Raw genomic sequence first — 14,168 nt, 5'->3', positions numbered from 1 at the left:
GAATGATGTCTGTGCAGAGTTCGACTCTTAGAGGATGTTTTCAGTTCTCGTTGAGCTCTTTGAACGTCTGATTTTAAGGGGCGGGGCCTACGAGCACGATTTGTGACAATGGAGGTCAATGCTGAATCCGTGACGAGACTTCTAGTCTGTCGTAGAAATGCCACAGGAAGAAGAAGAGCACGAGGAAGGCAACAAGTGCCGCTGTACAGGGGATTTACCCCGCAGGTTTTATGGCCTACTTTGTTAATTAGTTAACTGGTATAAATATATATGTATTTACTGGCTTTAATTATATAGTATAAAAAAGAAGAGCTTGGTTGTATGAAATGTTTTTCTAAATTCAATGGAGCGCACCTGTATTATTATTATTATTATATATTACTATTGGATCAGCAGATATCAAAGAGGGATCGAGGGCAAACAATGGTGTCGAGAATTGTTTACTAATCGTATCGTGACCTTTCTACGAGCAAACCAGCCCGCCCACTTTGGTTCCCAACCACAGAATGGTTCATTGAAATGAATGAGGGGACAAATTAAATATGTTTAAGGATTCCTGGGAGATTATTCAGTCACATAAAGGACGTGTTTCTACTGTTTACCTGGTAATCATCAGGACAAAGTAATACTAAAATCCTGTCTCATGGTATTATAACTAAAGTCTTTGGCATTTGAGGAACCTTTCAATTAATGCGTCTATTACTCAGACTGGACTTAATGTACCTGTGGCAACACACCAACACATCCTAAAATACATACTATGTATTTAACACACTAAATATTTCTTGTTTCTGTAGCTTTCAACTCCAAAGAAACACAAAATTTTAAACTTGATGGACAAACTCTTAAAGATATCTTACAGAGAATATGCTGCAGCACCCTCCGACTGTCTGTCTTCTCAATCTTCAATGTTATCTTTCAGGAAGTGCACGTTTTCACCGGTGTTTCATTCACTCTCACGTCATTATCTTGCACAAATATGTTGGGTCAACATAAAAGCATTCATTAACATTAGTATGGAGCTAAGACTTTAATCCTTTCACCGTCTCCAGTTATTCAGCTGTGCAGTTCTGCTCTATTGTGAATTTAATTCTACTGTGTAATAACGTATAATATAACGTATAATCGGGGCTGCTGTTCATTTTGAGGTGAATGAGAACTGAAAAAAAAAAAAAAATAGCATTAATCAATTTATGGAAAAGAGAGAAAAAAGTTTCTTATTGAAGGGTCATGTGAGACGGGATGATTGTGATGCATTATACATACACTGACCTTTACTGGTGGAAGAGAGCCAGTGTGTGTGTGTGTGTGTGTGTGTGTGTCAGAGCAGAGGAAACGAAAAGGGTTTTAGGGAAGGTAGGAGATGTGTGTGTTGGGGAGGTGTGCAAAAAGGGGTTTTAGCGTGCGGGTGTAATCGGGTAGGAGATTGAGAGAGGATGTGTGTGTGTGTGTGTGTGTGTGATTTGGAAGAAAGAGGTAGTTGTAGGAGGGGGCTGAGAGTGTAAGTGGGTAGAAGATTGAGAGAAGGTGTGTGTGTGTGTGTGTGTGTTTGTGTGTGTCAGAGGAAAGGTGTTTTAGCGCGGTTGTTATGGTGGATAAGAAAGGGAGGTGTGTGTGTGTGTGTGTGTGTGCATCATTATGAGTCGAGTGGCGCTGCACCGCTATAAGGCATCTCCTCTCTTTTTTATTCTAACAGATATTTGTTAGTGGATCTCTGTGTGTGTGTGTGTGTGTCCTTATGAATTGAATACTTTTATTCGAGTGTCACACACCCGAGGGTGCCCAGCTCACAGGGGCTTATAGGACATTACTTACATTACATACAGAGGCAAGAGAGAACAAAAAGGAAAGCAAGAACAATACAAGCATCCATATGCACACAAAGAAGAAGAGCTTATCAGATGTGAATGTGAAATTAAACATACAACGTTGATAGAAAGCCTCTAATAAAGGCTGAAGTCAGATGTTTGTAAAGAGATAATGAGTTTCGAATCGATTGACTTCATGCATGTACATCTACATCAGTGGTGGAAGAAGTATTCATATCCTCTATTTATGTAAAAGTAGCAATGCCACAGTGAAATAATACTACATGAGAAAGTCCTACATCCAAAATCTTATTTTAGTAAAAGTACAAATGTATTAGCAGCAAAATGGGTAAGGGTTTAGATTACAGTCTTCAAATTGTGTGTAAAAAGGGTAAATATTTGTTGTATACAGGGTAGCATCAGAGTACCTACTGGGTGCCTGCAGTATATGTAAGTAAGGAAAGAAGACAAATGTTAGAGAGGAAGGAGGTCACTACTTTGTGTTTAAGAGGGATCTAGAAATAAATAGTTAAGAATTTATTTTTTATATTACTGAATATGTATTCAATAATTACAGGGTACAGTGGCAGTATTTCTGGGTGACAAGGCAAACAATGGGTTAACAGTTTTAATGTTTCTTCACATTATTTTTGTTGCTGCCAAACAAAAGCTGTGTGAAGGGCGTGCCTTTATAACCGTAAAATAATTAATAGTATTATGGAGTGTGTTTAAGTTGTGTGTAAAATGATGATTAAATGCTGGGCTGCAAAATGAAGTGTTCCCTTATTCATGACTGTAATTACAGTGTAGTTACAGGTTGTATTATAAAGTTTATTATAAAGGTGTTGTTTTTTGTTTAAGTAAGTGCTACACATACTTCAGCTCCTTTACAGTACTAGGTAATTTAAAAAGTACTTACAGTGTAATACAGTATTTTATTTAGATGTTTTCTTTACCCCATTGTTTCCTGTACTTCTGCACTTGTACCTCTGCTGTAGGAACACAGTAAGTATTTCCTTGATACCTTTGTGTCACTGCAAAAGGCACTTAAAGTATTTCAAGTTAAAGTACATGTTATGAAAATGGCCCCCAATATATAATTGGATTATTACTGAATCATTCATGTGTACTAAGCAGCATTTTAATGTTGTAAAAGTGGAACTATGTTTTTACAGCTTGTACTATTTGGTATTTTAATCTCTGACAAATGATGCACATTTTATAAACTGATCTGCATAAAATCTAATAAGTAAGCAATTATAACAGTGAGCAATATATAACAATATGTGTTTCCCTTGTTAAATAACTGTCTCCAGAGGATGGAAGCACAGACACACCTCTGTACTGTGGCTGACACACCGCTTTATAAGTGATAAATGTGATTGATAACAAAATATATTCTGCTTAAGATTTCCTCTGACAATTATTTATTTTATAGTTTTCATTGACCAAACTTTGAAAATAACTTCTTTGTGGATAGTTATTCGAACAATTCCAGTAACAGATTAAGATCTACATCTACATCAGATATTTGTTTAGTTTGGCAGCCACGTTAAGTAAACTTTTCCATTCAAGTAGTTTGTTGCCTTTCTGCCTTACTTACATTGTTGTACCCAAGACTTTTTAAAACACTTTTTTTCTCCTAAGGAAATTTACATACATATTGTGTATGAATTAGAGAGAACAGCTTCTATCCAAAGCAGGCAGCCAACAGATTTAAAACAGAAAAATCCACACACCTAACAGCTTATCATGTGCGAATTTATCCGGTTTAACTTTCTAACTGTAGTTAATGAACAACAGGAAGAAATTAGAGTAGCGTAGGTTGCACCAAACTCCAGAGACAAGGAAACAGGAGAGAGGAAAACAAGGAACGAAAAGAGGTGACCTATATCCCTGGGTTAGAAGGGTGTGTGTGTGTGTGTGTGTCAAGTGGGCAGGAGCACTCATTTGCTCTGTGAGGCTTGTAATAGTATTCATGAAACATGGACACCGTTGCTCTCAGTCACTCTGTGTGCGTGTGTGTGTGTGTGAGAGAGACTCATCCGTTCACAAGTTGAAGCATAAAACTATCGAACCCAAACTGAGTACGTTTCCGTTTCTAGGCTTTTCTAATGGGACATTCCTGCAATTAATGTACAAATTGATGAATGTGTCTTACTTTGAAGGCTGAAAAGTGAAAAACGTCACTAATAAGCTACATTCAGTACGACCAAAATACGTTCATAATCAATACAGTTGTTTAAATAATTAAAATAGAGTGTAAACAATAAAAAACTCAATATTTTTCCATTAGTTGTATAACTCTAACTCTTCTTAAAATTACTGGTTTTATTGTGTTAGAAGATTTAAATCAATATGATAAAATTATTTTGTACTATTCATGTTCTGTGCCATATATGTCAACTGAGGTTACATCATTACAAATGTTAAAACATAAATAATAAATATATTTTTTTATGTTGTGTATTTGAGAACCATTTTCCTAAAGTTAACTATTACACAATCTATATTGTAAATGTACTTGTGTCAGTACGATGAGCAGAGTAGGAAAGTAACCTACATTATTATATTTTTTTTATCAGATTGTGGATTCCAAAACCTACATAAGACTCTAATCATTTTCCAATCCAAGTATGATGATGAACCTGCAAATAACACAAAGAAGATTTATAATGCATTGTGGAGCAACTTTATTTCTGTGGTGCTTTGTTTGTGCTGTGTTACATGAAGATGTCCTCTGTGAGTGTGTTTACCAGTGGTGTGGTCACCCAACCTCAAGCCAAATAATGTCCTGGTTCTTCTGTTCTGTTAAAGTAAAAACATATTTTCCCCCGGCGGCTGTAGGGTTTAATTCCTCTTGAGACATCACACAAGCCTCGCCTGTTCACAGGCACAAGTGTGTGTGAGAGGCAGCGTTCTCATACCAACAAAGAAAAACAACAGGGAGTTACTTTATATCATAAAGAGGAGAAAAGCAAACACATTAGCCCTGACCTACAGTTGATAGTGTTAATAAACGAAGCAGTGAACAAACCATGATGAAGCAGAGTTCATAATGAACTGGCAACCCAGGCAGCCAACTAGCACTTTAACAACCTACAATACTAATATTGTTGATCAGAAGTGCATTCTCGACTTTTGGAAACAATTTCAACAGAAGGATCCATGTAGTACGTTTTCTGTTGCGTGTTCTTCTTCAGCAGGAGTGGCCCAGCTGTCATGGAGTTTCCTTTCTTTCTGAGCACTTTCAGGACTTGTTAGTTTAAAAGGTTGTGATTGAAATTTCATTCTTGAGCTTGAGCTGATTAAACAAACCATTTAGCAGCAGTTCTGGAGCTTTCAGTCATCAGACATGATCTTCATTAGAGGGCGTCAAATTGATATTTCAGTCAAGAATTAACTTTTTATCTTAAACTTTTACAGGAACTCATTAAAGCTGCTATAATTGATATTTTTATAATAACAAATGACAATGTGAAGTGGCAGCTCGTAGAGATGAATTATCACCTGAATCTGCGGCTCCCTTTAGCTTTACAAAGCTTTACAGTGAGTTTCAGCTCGTTGTTTTGCTGTCCCACAACCAAAAACAGCTAAATGAGAGTGAATATTGGAATTATATTTATCAGCTGGACACAAACAGGACTCCAAATGAATGATAATGTTGCTCTGCAACTGATGAATGTGTAGATAAGCAACTGTTTGCCAACTACTTCACTATATCAACTTAAACTGTGCTGTCAATGCAGTGATCACAACTTGCTTCCACTGCCTCCAAGTGGCCAAATATCTATATTACAAGTTTAAAGTGCTGGGAGACAAGGACATTTAAACATCTATTATATTTTCATGACAACTGCACAGCTTCCATCTGCTGAGGGAGATCATGTGACACAGCCACTAAAATGGACATTGTGGTGAGACTGTTGTTGACTACAGTGCTCATGTTAATATTATATACATATATGTATCATGTTAATATAAATCTGATACCTGTTAGGAGTTGTTGAAGTCCTCATCTGAGTGTTGAACCGATGGGTGATAATGAAATCAATCGTTCATTATGTACCAAAATGTAGCATCTGGTTCTTCAGTCTTCATTTGTCTTCCAGTACTTCGAGCCACGCAATTTCAACTAAATGATGTCTCCTAACTGCATGGCCTATGTGTAGACATGTTATTTGTAGAATTTCCTCTGACATGATGAAACTCTTTAGGTAGAAAACAGATGACGTCACACTACTGCCATAAATAAGAGTTGGTCACAGCATTTATTTCCATTTTCTGACAAAACTCCACACCAAAACAAACTCGAGACCAAGCTGAAAAAAGAGAGATCCTTCTACTTTTATTTCATTTTCTTTTTTTGCTGCTGTTTCACATGTTAAGGTACAGTGCCTCATTAGGTATTTCCACTGATTTAAATAATGAAATTGGAGAGAAATCTCTTTTTCCGAGGACACAGAAAGATTGTATTTTTTTTAACAGGGGTGAGGTTGGTTGGGGTTGAGGGGGGAGGTTGCGGGCCGGGCGAATAAGAGGAGGTTGTAGGTTTACAAGGACGGAGGGTTTTTGCACGGTGTTCACAAACAGATAGACAAACAGGGACAGATAGAGAGGCAGGGTGAGGACGGGGGGATGGGAGGCAGTCAGGAGGTTTGGGGTAAAGGAGGAGTGTGGGAGAGGAGAGGAAAGGAGGAGGACGAGATGGTGTGCTTTGTCATGTCCGAATGAAAACAAGAAGCTCTCAGACCCATTCCAAACTTAAAAAAAACAACAACAGAAAACGTAAAACTTTACGAACAATTTTGTTTTAAAAAAAACACCCAGTCGTCTATTAGAAAACAACAACAACACAAGCAGAAAATAACACATGGGGAGGGAGGAAGGAGGGGAAGGAGGGAGGGAAGGAGGGAGAGAAGGAGTAGAAAGGGAACTGTTTTTTCCCACTCTGTTGAGGGGTGTGTGAGTGAGTGCTTAAGTTTTATGGTGAGATTGATTCTTTATTGATAGGGGAGGAGGAAGAGGAGGAGGAGGAAGAGGAGGAGGGACAGAGAACGGCAGTAGAAGATTGGCAGTGAGTAAGTAGAAAGAGGAAGAGAGAAAAGGAGGGAAGAAGTAAAGTCGTAGCAGGCGAATGGTAGGAAATGGCAGTGATTAGAGAGCTGGATCTGGGTGGCTGTTCTCTGACAGGAAAAACAAAACAACAAACAAACAAAACAAAAAAAACTGACGCCACCCACGTGCTCATACGCCAGTTGGGAGTCTAGACGGGAGCTGCCATGTTGTTGTTCTGCTTGGCAAGAGTGATAGCAGTGGAACAGTCAGGTTTTTGTCTTTATTCTTGTAATTCTGTTCTTTATTCTCGTCCACGCAGCTGTGTAGTTTGAGTACACACGAAGAGTGGCTGCAGCTGACAGTGCAGTAATGAGCATCGGCACAACAGTGTTACTGGCAGACTAGTGCTGTATAGAAAAAAAGAGGACAGAGGGACAGAGAGGAGAGGGGGAGATTTACAAAACCACCCCATCCTCTCCTCCTCTGTCCTTGGTCCTCTCGGCGTCTTGGCGTTATTGTTTTTTTTTTTTGTTTCTTTAGGATATGAGGATGGGAGGGTGGAGAGGAGGAGGAGGACGGAGGAGAAGTAAACATTGTTTTCTTGTACAGTTTGGATATGGTGACAGGAGAGGAGGGATAGATGAAGGGAAGGAGAAGAGAGGGGGAGATAGAGAAGGAGGAATGAGTTCAGGGGAAGGCGGGGTGCGAAGTAAATGATGCTCTGATAATTTAGTAGTAGGTCTCTTTTTCCACCCAGCCTATAGAGACGCAGAGGAGAGAAGAAGAGGGAAACAAGAAAAAAGAGAAAGAGAGAAGAGTTACCTATCAACATTTATTTAGTGATTAACATTAGAGCAAAAATACTATTTCAAACTGTAAGGTCTTCCTGGATATTTTCATGCACAATGTCCTAAAAAGCTTAACCTGATGCAGTGGTACTAAATATATAAATCATTAATCTGTGATCTGTGAAATGTATGACTCATGTAATGTTTTTCAAAAGGGTATGGCAGGACTGAGTCCTAAAGCCTGGACATGAGTTGGCACTTTTGCACCTCTGGTTCCATCTCAGAGTCAACAGGTTTTAGGTTAGACGCCTGAAATAAGTTCTGTGGTTAACACAAGCCTGAGAGATTTCCTGGTTTCGTTCTACGACATAAAATATGTCAGTAAATACCCTACCTGTGAATTATGAAGCTTTTACCTGCCTTTAAAAAAGGCGGGGACTAAAAAGTTGGTACTGAAACTACAGTACATGTATATAGTATGTGTGAGAGCGTACTGTATGTGTGTGTTGTCTTACCTCCGGGGTTTCGGCGAAGGATGAGTTTTCGGATTTCATCGTAAACAAAGATGAGGAAACTGTACGGGAACGCACAGAACCACCAACTGGGCCTGAGAGAGAACAGAGGGAATGATGGAGAGTAAGAGCAGTGGTTAGGTGAGAACTGAGAGACAGTATGAAGAACACAGTACTCATTGAATACTCATTACCTGTCTCAAATGGAAACAATATTTTGTTTAATACTAACCAGTAAAGACTGTGATCTGCTGTTGGCTTGTTAAGCCCACTGAGACATCAATGATATTGGGCCATACAAACAAACTGTATTGTGTTTTCAGTATTGGGATTACATTTATACAATCTTCCATAATTTGTTACCCCAAAAGTAAACATGGAGGACTATATCCTGGTAATGTAATGACGTCAATGTCACTTACTTGAGTGGGTACATCCTTAGTGCCACATCCATTCCTGGGCAGTAGGACAGGAAAGCAGCCAGAGCTGTTTCCTCAAACAGGCCAAAGATCAAAATCTTATTCCTGTGAGAAGATAAATGCAAAAAAAAGAGGGTTAATTACAGCACACATGGTGGAGAGAAGAAAAGATAAGAAGTCGTCTTGCCTCTGTTCTGCTCTTCTATCAACAGAGGACGGCAGCAGTTTCTATCTACATCTACTTTTAGATCATAAAATGGCTTCATTTCCTGCAGAATAGAGCGATATCTAGTGGCAGCTGTGGAAAACTGCAACAACCGAACCGAAGCAATGCCTCGTCGCCACCACAGTCCCCATTTATTCCTCCGTTTTTCTTCTTTCACAGACAAGTTTAATGCTTACACCTGTTTTTGTAACTGACACTGTACTTCAGAGAAAAGACTGTACAGCGATGGATGGACCTATTCAGATTGATTTGAAATAAAAGTACCTACACAACAATGTATAAACCTTTAGAAGAGAGAGATTTCATTGTCAAAGACTGCTTCACTGTAATTGTTGTGTACATGACAATAAAAGAACCTGAACTTGAGAAGCAGAAGTCCTTCATTCAGTCTTTCAAACTACTATGTGAGACAGAAAAAGAACCCTGCCAGTGAGTTGGGTTGATTGTGGAGTAAAAAGTAGAATATTGACCTCTGAAATATAGCAGAGTATAAAGTAGCAGAAAATAGAAATACTCAAATAAAGTCAAACGTGGCCATCATTAGCTACATCATAGGTTGTGTGTACAATAATGTTTATTTTGTGGAGCATTATTCAGACAAACACATCCTCATATAATGTTCTGACTTACTTCATGCCCTGCTGGAACACAGAGTTACGTCTGGTCTTGCAGATGATGACATCTGCCCACTGCACCACCACAATACTGACGAAGAAGGCTGTGTGGCAAGTGAACTCCACAATCTTACGCTGCTCGTAGGTCTGTACAGAGAGAGAGAGGTTCAGAGAAACAGATGTGTTATGTCGGGTCTTCTTTCACTGTTTACTATTTAAATAGATGTCAGCTGGAGCTGTTTCTCTTTCATTTACATCAATGTTTTTTTTATCATTTAAAAATCACTGCTATTAAATGAATTGTAAAGGAAATGTTTTTTCACGAGTATCTTTGAATAATATCACAACACACAAGAGGGGAATATCTTGATATTGTATCAGGTCTCTCAAACATAACTCCTCCATACAAGTGAACATAACGGAAAAAGGGGAACACTGATACTGGGTCAGGTCACTCATACCCATTGCTGCCCGTAGCTGTCCTCCAGGTCGTTGGTGGAGCGATCGTCCCAGTTGAGTCGGATACCAACAAGCTCGGACGGCAGAAAACCATTTTCAGCCATGATGACAAAATAGGCAAAGAACCCGCCAAGAGCTTGGATCATACCTGCAGACACAGAGTTTAGTCACTCATAGATTAGGTTTATCTGAAAAAGTAAAATCCTATACACCAATAAAAATCATAGAATATTATGATATGATATACTGTAGAAAAAAGGTTTTGTTCGGATTGACTGGCCATCAATGGGAACTGGCCGAAAAGCAAAAAGATTTGTTGCATTTACTGGGTCTTGCATGTCAACAATAATTGCATGCAATTATCTTTTTTAAATTAATGTGCTGATGATTTACGGGTTATAAAATGCGTCACACAGCACCTTTTACACTGTTTACAGTCTGTACAGTATGTCGAACAATATAATCATGGCACCTACCAATCTGTCCATAGGCGATGCTGATGAGTCTCTCGTTGACCAGTTTGTCCCTCAGTGGGTTTCTGGGCTGGCGCTTCATGATGTCACTCTCTGCTGCTTCATAGGCGAGAGAGATGGCTGGTACCTGCCAGAGGAGAGAGAAACAGAGAGAGGTGTTGTTATAGTGCTGATTTGTGACTTCAGTAAAATAATTTATTTATTTATTCTAACATGCAACACTTTCCAAGCCTGAAAAACAGTGCTGGTCCTACACTGCCACCTAGTGTCTTTTTTATGTATCATTTTAGGCATCAACTTGAATAGTAGCATATAGAATGTAGAAAATAGCACAAAATTGACCATTACTACCTGACTGAACACCTGTGTGTGCTGCCCTGATGATAATTACCAGGCATTACTGCAAATATTTGCCACCTAGGAAACTGACATGAATATATACGTTTCACGTTTGTGTACAGCTGAGCTTTACTGCTTCACTGTGCACGCGTGAGTGATTAAAGATTAGGCATGCAAGCATGTAAAAGAGCTGAATGTGTGGGGCCACCTGTGATTGGAAAAGTGGGTTCTTGCATTGGCTTCTGCTTTTTTATCGCAGGAATGGGCATAAACACATTAAAGCTGTGAGTATGTGAGTGTGTCTGGCGTCTCACTGTGTCGTTACCTGTTTTTTTCGGTATGTTTGCTTCCCTTACCATGTCAGTTCCCAGGTCGATGCAGAGGATGGTGATGGTGCCCAGAGGCAGTGGGATGTTGACCAAGATGAAGAACAGGAAGGGGGTGATCTCTGGGATGTTGCTGGTCAGAGTGTATGCAATGGACTTCTTTAAGTTGTCAAAGATCAGACGTCCTGTAAGGATGAAGGTGGTGTATAAATAAATACAGGCTGCTACTACTCCATGTGAGGTAAAACCCACACCTAAGCTAACACGGCTAGCTTTTAAATATAGAAAACATTGTTACTAACTTATTAACACAGAAGTACAACATTTTTCTTGCTGACTCAAAAATTACCTACTTGCGCTATGTCTCTTGAAATGGAATGGACAGTATATTGCAACCTACATGATTTTTATCTGGATATCTTAGGTTTACTCTAAAAACCATTCTTCACATCCTCCTGTCTTCACTTTTTTTGTTAATCCCTGACCTTCCTCTACACCAGTGACGATGGAGGCAAAGTTGTCGTCCAGCAGGATCATGTCTGCAGCTTGTTTGGACACGTCTGAGCCAGAGATTCCCATGGCAACACCGATATCAGCCTTCTTCAGGGCAGGAGAGTCGTTCACACCGTCACCTGTCACAGCCACGATGGCACCCTGACAGAAAAGTAGGACACACAATTTAGGGGTTTTCATTCCCTATTCAATGCTAAAAATGCACTTATTTTTTCCATTACATGCTTGTTTGCCTATTTAAATTTAACAACTGTGTTACAGTAAATGTACCTGTCTCTGGCAGCCTTCTACAATGATAAGTTTCTGCTGTGGGGAAGTTCTGGCGAAGACAATCTCTGTGTGGTTCCTCAAAATATCGTCCATCTGATCCTGATCGAGGTCTTTCAGATCTGTACCGTGGATCACACAGGCCTTGGCATCCCTACACAACACAGATGAATCAAAACCCTCTTATACACTTCTGTATACCAAATTATAGAAGCTACTGTCATATAAAAGCTGCTAAAAAATGTAAAAGGCTACATTGAGCATCTACAGTCTAAGGATGACCGTGGCCCACATGTGGTTCGACAACCAGATCCACGAGGCTGACACCACCGAGGACCAGTCTGGTGAGTTTCCCCCCCCCCCCCCTCTCTCTCTCTCTCTCTCTCTCCTGATATCACACAGTGTGCATTAAACTGTGTCTCTCTGCAAAATATTAAGAATGTTATGACCTTGGTTTTTCTATGGCAGCAATACTTACTAGCATCCGAAATGAACATCTGCAAAGTTCCTAGTACTCATAAACTGTATGTTTGGTTGAAATCAAGTTATTTCAGTCTCTATTTAAAGTCTCAGAGTTTGTTTGAGACCAGTTATTTTTCCATTTTTTGAAGTCCATTTTGCTGCTGCTTCATCAATTTCAGCTTCAGATGAGTCTTCAGATGAGTCTGGGCTAGACACCAGATCGTCTGTCTTTACCTCTGAGGCCTCCTCCGTGGAGGAATCAGAGTCCTCGAGGAGGAGAGGAGCCATCCTCGCTCTCGGAGCCATGATTATTTTAAGCGCTCTGTGTGCTGTAATGCTTGCCATCCCTAAAATGACTACTACTGCTCATACTTGATTAACCATGACTGCAGTGCACCAGCATCAACAGCCTGAGAGGAATCCAAAACAAAGTCACATTTTGTTTGTTTGTTTGTTGAGTTTGTGCGTAGCCTAGCATTTAGGCTAATTTTAAGGAACTAAGACAGAATTCTAAACAAAATTGCAAAATGAATAACTTTGGCAAGTTTGAGCTTCATTCATTGAACACAGCCAAAATAGCAGTGAAAATATAAACGGGAATGGTAGAACCCTAAGGGTTAGTTACATTGAATTTTTGTTAATTTTAAACCATAGGACTAGAAAAGCTCAAGAAGTGGGGTTTTCAGGCGGTGGATATAATTTTATCCTTGTCTTGACAGTTGACAGTTTCTGAAAGAAAAAAGAAGGTTTAGGCAAACAACAAGTTGCTGGGTGTGGCTGCCGCCCCTTTGGTGGCTGGGATAAGTTGAGACGTTTGGCAGTACATTTTTTTTGTCTTTTTTATCATTATGAGGCGGTGGGTGTGGTGGTGTTGTGGGTTTTGTTGGTAGGTAGGTAGTGCTCCTTTGACAAAAGCTCCAAAACATGGGTGTATTGGCCCGCGTCGCTGCTTTCTTGTGCAACCGTGCTGTGTTCAGGCTGGCAGGACTCTTTGCCCATTCCTTAAGCGTGATGTGGCTGGCGACGCCTCTGAGCAGCCTGCTTGAGTGTATTGAGCTGTCCTGTGGCTCTGTCAAGGCATGAGGGACAAGAACAGAAGGTGGCCGAGATCCCTTCAACTCCACAACAAGTACCAGGTTGCCCCCTTTGCTTACTCAAGTAACTAAGAATAATGCATACGATCTACAGATATGTCGTAGTAAATAGGCTACATAGATTGTTAATGGTTTAATAATAACACTAAAATATTTTCCCATCAGCTCTCAATTCACGGAAGGTGAAGATGAAAACGACAATCGCTACCGTTGGTGATGAAGGGAGCCCAGAGAGGATCTCTGGCGCTGCACCAGATTCATGTTGCAGGGCAAGGAGCAGCCATGGATGATGAGTTGAAAGAGGTTTCAGAATGCCTATCTGGAACTGGGGGCTCGGAGGAGGAGTACTGGGTGGGACGATAGAAGATAGTAAATAAGTGGTAATTTAACAAAAGTTCATGATTTGGAATTAGAGCTTAGCAATAACGGTATATCTGTATCTTATTGGCGAAGTATCGTCCTTGTTTCTATTTAATTAATTTGTTTCCAGGTTTCTGCTCTGTTCCTGCCAGAGGGTACAAGTATCCCAAAGGTTTTTTGCCTTCGACACAGATGACGTCAACTTCCAGACAGACACTTTGTTCGTAGGCTCATGTCCATGATTGACCCTCCCCGTGCTGCTGGTGGCCTGACGCCGTGGGCAAGTGCCGGATTGCGGTGCATAGGTAGGTTTGCACTTTCCAGCTGGCATTTAAATGCTTGAATGAATGGCTGTTTGCATGTTGCTGTGGATGAATTCATACTGTTTTTGGCATAGTATGTAGTTGAATTATTTTTGTTCACTCATACTCATCATTATATCCTTTCATG

The 14,168-nt window shown here is 39.9% G+C and overlaps 1 protein-coding gene across 1 annotated transcript in view; it reads right to left on the bottom strand.

Moving 5' to 3' along the window:
• Window positions 1-7,384: 7,384 nt before the first annotated feature.
• The window catches only part of atp1a3a (ATPase Na+/K+ transporting subunit alpha 3a), a 24,848-nt gene continuing 18,064 nt past the window's right edge, over window positions 7,385-14,168 (bottom strand). Inside the window, exons 11-19 of the mRNA XM_035681894.1 lie at window positions 11,806-11,956; window positions 11,508-11,676; window positions 11,053-11,207; window positions 10,361-10,484; window positions 9,887-10,032; window positions 9,442-9,572; window positions 8,589-8,690; window positions 8,170-8,261; window positions 7,385-7,624 (exon numbers count right to left, since the gene is read on the bottom strand). Of these exons, the coding sequence (XP_035537787.1) occupies window positions 7,596-7,624; window positions 8,170-8,261; window positions 8,589-8,690; window positions 9,442-9,572; window positions 9,887-10,032; window positions 10,361-10,484; window positions 11,053-11,207; window positions 11,508-11,676; window positions 11,806-11,956 (1,099 nt within the window). The 3' untranslated portion in view covers window positions 7,385-7,595. The remainder of the gene's footprint in view (window positions 7,625-8,169; window positions 8,262-8,588; window positions 8,691-9,441; window positions 9,573-9,886; window positions 10,033-10,360; window positions 10,485-11,052; window positions 11,208-11,507; window positions 11,677-11,805; window positions 11,957-14,168) is intronic.

This window comes from Morone saxatilis, unplaced genomic scaffold, assembly GCF_004916995.1.
Source record: "Morone saxatilis isolate NCDOM2014 unplaced genomic scaffold, NCSU_SB_2.0 Contig9, whole genome shotgun sequence".
Taxonomy (NCBI): domain Eukaryota; kingdom Metazoa; phylum Chordata; class Actinopteri; family Moronidae; genus Morone; species Morone saxatilis.
Note: the sequence above shows the minus strand (reverse complement) of the source record. Positions and strands in the feature narration are given on the sequence as shown.